We start from the raw sequence: 10,277 nt of genomic DNA, 5'->3' as shown, positions 1-10,277 counted from the left end.
TTCATGACAATAAATGTATAGAAAAGTATTAAGTATAGAAACATTTTTTTTAAAAGCACATCACTAACATTGTTAATATTCCACAAAACACTCAGTCCCTCCAAACATTTACTTCCCAGTGAGAAGTCTTCATGTAACTCTCCACTCTTGGGCAGATTACTGTAACATGTGATTTAACATCAAGACAAATGTAGTTATAAACATATTATAACGCTTTATTTCATGTATTGTTACAAATAATCACAAAGGAACAGTCTATAACAAGATGTGTTGCAGAAACAAGGACAACGTAATACAACTTTACATAATTCTCACAGTAAGTCTCCATTTAAATAGGTTTGCTCAAAACCAGATGAGTGACGGTTTAAATCAAAAACATGACCTATCCCTTTAAAAGAGCCCCAGCGTCGACTCCTCCGTTAGTCCCGCCTCCTGCTCCCCGGGTAGCCAATCACAGCGCGGCGCACGTGACGAGCGTTCCTTGCGATGACCTCATCCCTGGTGTGGGATGACGTCAAATTCAAGATGGATGGAATCACGACCAGTGCGCAGAAAGCGACACAACAGTGAAGAAAGTGGCGGCGGCGCGGAGGAGAGAGCGTGTTCGCGACGTGCACGGTAAGTGCGGACTCACACCGGGGGGACTGAAGGGTTTTGACGCGACCGGGGAGGGGGGGGACCCAGCTGACGGAACAGCGCTGAGAAGAAGAAGAAGCTTCTTTCCTTTTCCTCCCTGACGTAACTGGAGGGGGCGAGGGGGGGTGTTCTGCTGCTGCTGCTGGTAAACCCGAGCGGATGCAACCTGTTAGCACCGGAGCCGAGTGAGGAGCACCGGACTCTGAGCTGAACCCGGGCACCCTGGAGAGAAACCTCCACTTCCAACAGGGCTTAACGGCTAATTCACCCCCCCCCCCCCCCCACACACACACACACACCCCCCGCCCCTCTCAGCTCCTCCGCGTGCCCGCAGTCAGTCAGTCAACTTTTCCCCGCTCTCTCTCTCTCTCTCTCCCGAGTGAACAGCTTTATAGCTTCAGAGTAACGTGAAGGCAGAGAAGCAGGCTCCGTGGCCGGGGCTGTTCTCCCCAAACCTCGCTGCCACATCTCGGCTAGAGAAGTTATTTGTCCAGAGAAGCGGAGCCACGTCTCAGTGATGACCTAACGCCGAGAGCCTGACTTCCTCATGTCTGACGCGGCTCTCGCCATCATCGCTGCTCGGCGAGTTGGGTTCACAGAGAGAGAGAGAGAGAGAGGCCACAGGCTGCTTGTTTGTTTCTGTGTGAATGAATGAACCCGATTACAGCGGCTGCCACTGTAGTCAACGTGTCTTCCGGTCACAGTTTTCAAAATAAACGTGCTTAACGTGTGAAAAAAAATAGAAAAGAGAGTTTATTTGAACTCTTAAGTAAACACCCAATAGATGCCTCTCAGTGTAATATCTGTTTGTGACCATGTTACTCAGTACTTGTTATGTGGTGACTTGTGTTGTGTAAAAATCAATGCGACAATTTGAATAAATAAATAATATGTTTTATTACCAGTTTATTAGGTATATTTACCTAAATCTAATGCCATTCCCAGTTTTACCGTATCCATATGGATGTTTTACAACAGACTGCTCTCTAGGTTATCACTATGATATTCCTTAAGGAGAAGAGTTATTGCATGACTGTTGCATTAGACTGCATTACTTTCAGTCGGGTGCACCTCTTAAAGTGGTAGCTCTGTGCATGTTGCAGTAATGTCGAGGTGTGAAAGCCTGTTAAGGTCAACAGGAGGTGATACGCTTGGGGAGACTATAGAAACATTCAGAGGTGAAAAGCCTTTACTTTAAATGTAAACCTACTGCATTAGTTATTGAAGCTGATTTGACAGAGTTATATTTTCATGCTCTCTACCAACCTGATGTAAGGCCCATTAACCTGCTCTGTGTATGTCGTTGTGTGTCATTGTGCACTGTGCATGGGTAAAGAAACAGGTTCATCTGACTTCTAGTGATCATCATAATGAAGTACAAATACAGATAAAAACACAACTTAATCTGTTTTATTAGGACATTCTTTCCAACGTCAATAAACAAAATAATGATTGAAGATCCTCATGGCAATGATATGGCATTGCCATGTCATTGCTACGTGGCAATTATTTTCATTATCAATTAAAGAAAACATAAACAGAGTGATGAATACAATGTGCATGCACTTTTTTAAATATTGTAATAATGCCATTTAATAACGATGTCATTATAAATTACCATACTATATGACATCACTTTTGACTTCAAAGCATGATGTCATTAATACTTTATTGCAGTAGTCATTTACTGATGTCATTGTGATGTCATGATTATGTCATTATCCTACTATATAATCATCAATTATTTTTGTTCTATATAAGGTTTGGGTCAATTCTATAGTCCTATGGGATACCTGAAAAAATGCATTTTTGAATACAAGACGCAATTTATGACATTTGTTTGTGAATTCTTCATGATGTCACTTATCATATGACCTCATGAACAGAATATCTTTACAATCGATACAATGGACTTTTGTGTAAATCACTTTGTAACTTCGTTTAGATAAGTGCTATGCAAATAAAGTTATTATTATTATTATTATTAATAAATGATAGGGAAATCTTTTTCTGGGCAATATAAGCATCAGATTGTTTCTCTATTAATTGTGGAGATCATGGAAAAGGTTTTTTTGGGAACATATTCTTATTGATGTTTGACCAATTAATCAAAAAGTTAATCATCTGGAGATGCTTGTCTTTGGGAAAACGTACAAGAAATCTGTTAAGTGCAAACTAAATGATAATCTTTATTTCCATTCCTGCATTAAAATAAAATATACTTTTCCCTTTTTTTCCAGCCATGGAGAGCCTCGTGCATTACAGTAACCCCTCCCATGCCCTCGCAGTGTTTGGGGTTCTCAATGAGCAGCGACTACGGGGCAAGATGTGCGACGTAGTCCTGGTCGTGGCAGACCAGAGGTACCAGGCGCATAAGTGTGTTCTGGCTGCCTGCAGTGAGTATTTCCAGTCCTTGTTCACACGGATGGATGCAGAGTCCCTGAAAGTTGTAAACCTGGACTTCTGTGAGCCCGATGCCTTCGAGATGGTTCTGAATTACATTTACTCCTCCTCACTCTTTGTGGACAAAGGCAGCCTTGCAGCCATTCAAGAGCTGGGCTACAGCCTCGGAATCCCTTTCCTCACCAACATTGTCTCAGCACGACCCCATGCATCCTACTGTGTGTCTAGAAAAAGGCTTTCCTTCTCTGAAGGGGATGAGAATGATGTCCAAACAAGGAGTGTCATCGTGCGTCGGGTGCGGAATGACACAACCAATCCCTCTCGCTCAAATTATCAGAAAAAAACATCGGAGAGATCAGTATCTCCCCACTCAACTCGGGAGGCTGCTCAGCCACCATCAGTACACAACTCGCATGACTCAGTCAGGACCTCTGAATCCATCAAAAGGAAATCCACTGATCAGAGGGAAGCCGCTGAGAGGAAGTCAACCAATCCTTACACCTCCATATTAAAAGGAAATTCATCACAAATCTCATTTGTGAGGCCTCAGCTGACATCATCTGTGTCTTTCAGTGATGCTGAAATGCAGCACGTAAGGATGCAGTCTGGCATTGACCCAGGTACTAAAGAGGAGAATAAGGACCAGGATCAACTCTACCACACCAAAGTGCCCTTTGAGGGTCAGGCCAGTGAGCCAAGCCAAACCATTGACAGGAGCGGGCCACTCATAAAAAGCCTCCTCCGAAGATCATTATCCATGGACAGCCCTGTTCCAGTCTTCTCTCCCACGCTGGAGCTGAAGGAGCTGCAGAATCGAGAACAGTCGGTTGTTAAAATGGCATCAAAAGTGTGTCGGCCAGAAACATCTGCTCAAAATGGTAATTCAAAAAAAGCCTCTCCTCTGGTTCTCAGGTCAAAGTACGCCAGCACGTGTGATGAAGAAACTCAGGTCGAAAGAGAGGTCAGTGTGAAAGCTGAGCCAAGCAGTCCACTCGGCGACCCCATGGACATAGTCCGGATCACAGTGGGAGATTCTTTGCCAGTCAATCTTAAAGACTTGCAAACCAACTATGACCAGGGATCCAGGATAGACTTCAATCCTCTGGGGAAAAGGAAGGAGAGGCCAGACAACAGAAGATATCCTTTCAAGAAGAACAAACTTTTTAAAGAACATACCCTCCCACCTGATGAGAACATGTCAGAAACAGTACCTCAGAGTGTCAGCAGTGAATCTATTGAGAATAGTGCAGAGCTGTCTCACAACAAGATTTTCAAATGCTGGAACTGTCTGAAAGTTTTCAGGTCCAGTGCTGGACTACATCGACATGTAAATATGTATCACAATCCCGAAAAGCCGTATGCTTGCGACATCTGCCACAAGCGCTTTCATACAAACTTCAAAGTGTGGACACACTGCCAAACTCAGCATGGTGTGGTACAAAACCCAGCCTCGTCCTCCAGCTCCTCTGTACTGGATGAGAAATTTCAAAAGAAGTTGATAGATATTGTGCGGGAGAGAGAAATAAAGAAAGCTTTGCTTTGGAAGTTAAAGAGGAATAAGCAGGGCTTCCAGTCTCCGATACTTAACAAGAAGAGATTGAGGCCCAGCTATATTTGTCCTTACTGTGGGAAAGTGTTTGTGTTCCAGTCTCAGTACAGACAGCATTTAAGAACACATCCAACAGACAAATCTGACCAGGACACAGCAAGTGAGAACATCCTCTACCAGGAACAGGATGAGATCACTCAGCAGAAGAACACAGACACTGGTGTTTACTCCTGTAGACTCTGTAATATGAAACTGTCATCACTCTTTGAACAGGGCGATCATGAGAGGGGCTGTCGACATGCAACTGTGTGCCCGTACTGTGGCCTCCGATTCTCAAGTCCAACTGTCAAGAGGGACCACGAGACTCACTGTAAGTACAAGAAACTGACGTGCCTGGAGTGTATGCGGACCTTCAAATCCTCCTTCAGCATATGGCGCCACCAGGTGGAGGTCCACAACCACAACATGATGACGGTGAAGGACCAGATTCACCTAAAGCACGAGGAGAACAGTGAGGAGGCGTCGGAGGTGCTCAGAGAGGAGCATTACAGTGATGAGCCTCTGGCAACTGGGAGCTCGAGAGAGAACATTGGTTATAGTGACTCCTCAGGGCCATACATGTATGATTCAGAAGACTCGTCATCCTATGTGCCTGAGGACCTGAGCATGGGTCACCATGGCGAACTGGTAGTGAAGGAGGAGCCTTTAGAGGAGGCTGTGAGTGAGATGGAAAATACAGAAGCTGCCAAAAGTGGGTTTGAGGAGGCTGGTGTGTGGCCATGCGAGAAATGCGGAAATCTTTTCAGCTCTCGCAAAGACCTGGAACGACACCAGGAGCTGCTTTGCCACATCAAACCATTCATCTGTCACATCTGCAACAAAGCCTTCAGGACCAACTTCCGCCTTTGGAGCCACTTCCAGTCCCACATGTCGACTGCAAACGAACCTGGAGCCAAAGAGTTCGACAGACACCCCTCGCCCCTGTCTCCCTCCCCTCCCACGACTCCTCAAAACCCTGAGCGCCACTCTCCGCAGGCCACCGTGCTGAAATCCACGCAGCCGCCGGCGCCAGCTGCTGCAGAGTTTGCCGAGGATTCCAGCAGCCCAGAGCCCTGCAGCTCATCAGCAAGCAAGACGAAGAGACCGGAACTCGAACGGCAACCCAGCAGCCCCAGCCCTCTGTCAAGGTCAGACAGCATGGAGAATCCAGGTGGCACTCAGGAATCAGACACACTCTTTTACCACGCACCGTCTCTCTCTGCCCTGACGTTTAAGAGGCAGTACATGTGTAAACTCTGTCACAGGACCTTCAAGACGGCCTTTAGTCTCTGGAGCCACGAGCAGAGTCACAATCACATGTAGACCAGTGATAGCAGTGCATTTTCATGAGACGATACAGAATATCCGAATAATCACACCTCAGCCTACAAAAGGAAGACTTTGAATGTATAGCTTGTTCGCTTGCCTCCAATGTCATATATTAAAGTGGCCATGCTCATTAGAGGTGTAAACGTGAATGTGCAATCAAGTGCTAGATCCCTGTGTGAGATGAAATGATCCTAGATGGTTTATTTTCCTTTTCAAAATGATCTGTTTCAAACCTCTTTTAGTTGTACACTAGTATTTATCTATCTAGGTGTTTTGAGATAACAAGGTACAGAGTTGCACCAGTCGGCAAACGGAGGTACAACTACATACACTGTTGTCTCAGAGTGTGAAAAAAGTGCTTTAAAGTTTTGGAGCTTGCAGTTGAATTAAATATTAGTGCTTTTCTGCTTATGTGTCAGATCTATCTATTGATGTGAGTCACATCCCTTAAGGTAATATTGGTGGCCTCAACAATGTATTCAATATGCACTTTGTTTAACACTTTCGTTGTTATATGGGGTGGTTTAATCCAAACTTGTAGCTATAGAGGTGTTTAGGCTGCAGAAGTAAAAAGGCCCAGCAGTATGTGTTTTCTGTCTTCATACTTAGCATTCCTCTGAAATTTGTTGTCTCATATTTGAGCCTCAGACTGATTGACCTTTAGTATAAAAAAGATGTTCTAACACACAGTTGTGCAACATCAGACTCACCTCAGAACCCTCTGGTTTCAAACATTGCTTCTCAGTATAAAGCCTTGATTAATTGCTTACACTCAGTTCTGAAAGGTCACTGTATCTTCCTCATTGTCAGTCTGGTGAATCATTTTTTTTACAAATTAATGAGTCAGTGCAATCAACGGTCATGATGTTTCCAAATGTTGCTGAAGAAAATCAAGTGTAAAAAAAAAAAGGTGCTCAGACCAGCTTATTTGTAAATAATGGGGAATATAACCAGTGAAGACAATGGGCAGGGTTGATTCGATAGTATCCTAAATAATACATTAACATCATTCAAGTATTTGGCTCATCACTTCACCTTCTAGGAATCTGAAATATCCGCAGCGGGCAAACCTTCAGACATCTTTGATAAAAGCACACTGCAAAATCATAATATCACATATGGTTGAACTCAGTTAATGAATATGAAAGTTCTAATATTAATTTGTGTATATTAGACTCTACTCCTGCTTCACTAAAGTCTGCTGCCCCAGTGCAGCATTAGCAGTGTTATGTAAATACTCATACACTGATAGATTTGTGCAATCGAACAGGTGGTAATGAACCGAGCTTTACAATGCTTTGGTGGCCTTATGCAAATTTTCAAATGCTTTGTCGATATTGTTTCACATGAAAGCACAACAGACGACTTACAACTCAGGCATTTCGATTATTGGTGGTAAAGTGGCGAAGAGAGAGGCTGATCTTTTTTCTTTTCTTTAATGGTGAGAGAATGTGTTTGCTTACGAAAGGTTTATTACTAAAGATTGTGTTTTGATTGTATTCCAGTTGTTCCACAGTTGTATTCGCGTACTAGTATATTCTGCTTTCGCTTTAGCTTGACTGATTGTCTTAAATTATTAAGATTAATTATATTTGGAAGATGTTGATTGCTCAACAAAATTTGTTTTATTGTTTTTCCTCTAAATGAGTGACTCTAGCTGCATTTTGATGTTTAATTCATTGGAGAGATTCTGTATTGCGAAATAGTGCTCTTAATTTCCTGTGAGAAACACTTTTAAAGATTCACAGAAATGACTAGAATTGTGTTTATGGAAGTGTTTGTATCTGCGATTTTGTACCAATTTTGTTAGTAAAGAGAAGTTTTATCTTTTTAGTATTCCTGTGCTCTCACTGCAATAATGAATACTGTTCTATTTGTATCAGCATTGGTTGTATTATTGTTGCTTTTGGAGATTTTGCAGTCGTTTTGTGCTTAGGTTTTTCTACAGTTTTTGTGCTTAATTTCTGTAATAAAGAGTAACAATGGAGAATACATGTACAACCATATGTGGTGTTTGAATCATTTAGCTTCAAGTGTTCACTTTACCTCAGGTCTATGTAACCAGGCACCTCAGCTAATTAAGATCGTAATCTGACATCCTTTATCCATGTTGGTTAGATCTTCAATGACTCAATGATATTAATCTTTGTTGCATTTCAAACAGTCTGGGGCTTTTCCTTAGAATGTTTTGACTCTAAAATGTCCAAAAAATGCCTTTTTCTGCCCCCAAATTTAATCTGTGATCTACGATACTACATAACTGTTTCAGTTTAATATATTTTAAAGCTTTCATCTTCCCTTTACAAACTAGAAAACATGGACAATTATCACCCAGTTGTCAGTTTCATGAGTGTGAGGTAAATGGTCCTTTGTTTATTAATCCAGGAGTAAAACTAATAACGTGAAAATGCACACACATCATCCTGTTGGCAGACAACCCCGAGCCTACGGGATGTTTTTATCACGCTCTGGTCCACTGTGACAATTACTGGCTGGAAAACTTGGGCGTAAACTTAGGAAGTGTTTAATATGGAAAAATAGCCAACTGGAAATCCTGTCCTACCCATGTGCAAGGTCACACTCTCCATGAAAAAGTTAGAAAGGAAGTTTTCACATAAATGAGGAAACGTGTACCCTAACTCATCCATATCTTTTTCAGACACACACACAGGTCAGATTACATTTTTTATTATTGACTGAATCTTGTGAATTAATATTTGCCAGTAGTTGCTCTAGTCTCAAAGGTTTGGAAAGAGTTTACAGAGGCAGACTTAAGTTTGAAAGAGACTTGCCTATTGACAGTAAATACCATTCGTTACAATCAACATTTATGTCAGAAGTTTACAATAAGTTACAGATTTCATATTTTGTCCTGATATATATAGTGTGTTATTCAGCAATGTGCTAGGTGTTGCATTTATATATGGTGGTAAGTAATTGGAGAACAAAGTTTGTTAAAAATGAATTATCCTTAAATAGACATTGTGTCATTATGAATCTTGAGGTACAATCAATACCAGAGTCATGGCAGAGATGTCTGAAAAGATATGACACTTTCACTGTAGCAGGAGTGGAGCTGGAAAAAACAGATTATTTGTTTTACATAAAGAGAAGACAGATGCTACTACAGATATTTTTTGAGTATTGAAGCGTTCCATGGCTTTCTCTTTTCTCTGTGTTGGAGCATCCTCACAGGGCCAGGGTGTCTTTAATCAGCCTCCTCATCGTGGTGCTTACGGAGGTGCCCAGAGTGTCAGTGATCTGAAATGTGATTTTGTAAAGGTACGGCTGAACATCTTTGAGACTGGTGTCAAAAACATTGTCCACTTCAGACTGGGTGGGCATCTTTGGCAAGTACTCGTGGCGATTTATGACCTCAACCACGTTGATCACCTTCTCCCCTAGCTTCTCGCCCACCTTCTCCCTGCAGATCTGTCTCTCCTGCTCGTTGGCGAGGTTGACAACGTTGACCTTGATGCTCCACACCTCCCAGGGAATACACTCGTCAGAAAAGGGCCAGCGAGATTTCTTCTTCTGGTAGAACTCCAGGGAGATTTGCCCCATGCCGTCGCTGCCAGAGTTGCTCAAAGCATCCTGTAACCAAAACATTGTTATTAAAGCATGAGATTACAGGCCTAGCCATGGAGTATAGCTAACAACAGCATGTCGCAATCACCAGTTACCTTGAATTCGGACACAGCCTTCCGGATCACCCTGTCCAGCTCCTCTGAGGACACTCTGACAAAGGTGAAGTCGATGAAGTCACAGTCGAAGTCCAGTGTGCCCACTGTCCCGATGGAGTAGGTGCCCTCCTTCTTGTAGTGGAACTTCCCGGTGCTGCGGTGCATTAAGATGGTGTGCAGCAGGCCCAGCATGGCCTCCTCCACCTGCCTCGACTCCACCGTCACCTCCAGAACCTCCGAGCGACAGTTCATTGCGGAACAGGAGATGTTTCCATTAACACGAAACAAGAAGGGAGATGGTGGCTACTGAGCGCAGCTCGGCTTGTTGTTTACCTCTCCTGACGGGCGGCCCCTTCTCTCCACAACGTATCACGATGGACTAAAATACAGAATATCTCTAAATGAAATACATCGTATCAAAGGGAACCCGATCTAAATGTAATTCCTGAGCAGCTATAGCAGGTACATAGCAGCAGCTAGCTAGCTGTTTGCTACAAACATGACGGGCTAACAATGACGTCACCCGATCTACGGCACCCCGCGTAGCTCAAAATAGTCGTTATAGTTCGTTTTTTCTAAACGCGGTCATAAATCAAACAAATAAAATACTAGATATTATTCCAGATTAAAGCAAGTAA

At 43.0% G+C, this 10,277-nt stretch overlaps 2 protein-coding genes across 2 annotated transcripts; one reads left to right on the top strand and one right to left on the bottom strand.

The window, feature by feature from the left end:
• Positions 1–554: 554 nt before the first annotated feature.
• zbtb21 (zinc finger and BTB domain containing 21) lies at positions 555–7,957 on the top strand. The gene is made up of 2 exons (XM_061085639.1): positions 555–618; positions 2,877–7,957. Exon 2 carries the CDS (start codon positions 2,879–2,881, stop codon positions 5,948–5,950), a length of 3,072 nt encoding a protein of 1,023 aa, XP_060941622.1. The 5' UTR covers positions 555–618; positions 2,877–2,878; the 3' UTR covers positions 5,951–7,957.
• Positions 7,958–8,628: 671 nt separating this feature from the next.
• On the bottom strand, positions 8,629–10,166 carry atg101 (autophagy related 101). The gene is made up of 2 exons (XM_061085653.1): positions 9,640–10,166; positions 8,629–9,550 (listed from the first exon to the last, which is right to left on the bottom strand). The coding sequence occupies exons 1-2, from the start codon at positions 9,889–9,891 to the stop codon at positions 9,146–9,148; spliced, it is 657 nt and encodes a 218-aa protein (XP_060941636.1). The 5' UTR covers positions 9,892–10,166; the 3' UTR covers positions 8,629–9,145.
• Between the last annotated feature and the right edge of the window lie 111 nt (positions 10,167–10,277).

The sequence above is a fragment of the Limanda limanda genome, chromosome 14 (genome assembly GCF_963576545.1).
Source record: "Limanda limanda chromosome 14, fLimLim1.1, whole genome shotgun sequence".
In the NCBI taxonomy this organism is placed as follows: Eukaryota; Metazoa; Chordata; class Actinopteri; order Pleuronectiformes; family Pleuronectidae; genus Limanda; species Limanda limanda.
This window is presented reverse-complemented; position numbering and strand designations above follow the sequence as displayed.

What these genes read in the sequence shown, in the direction of transcription:
- zbtb21 (XM_061085639.1), top strand. Translation starts at nt 2,879, where the DNA reads ATGGAGAGCCTCGTGCATTACAGTAACCCCTCCCATGCCCTCGCAGTG.
- atg101 (XM_061085653.1), bottom strand. Translation starts at nt 9,891, where the DNA reads ATGAACTGTCGCTCGGAGGTTCTGGAGGTGACGGTGGAGTCGAGGCAG. An exon ending in AGGCTGTGTCCGAATTCAAG is followed by an intron (nt 9,551 to 9,639) that starts GTAACTGGTGAT and finishes TTTTGGTTACAG; the next exon opens with GATGCTTTGAGCAACTCTGG.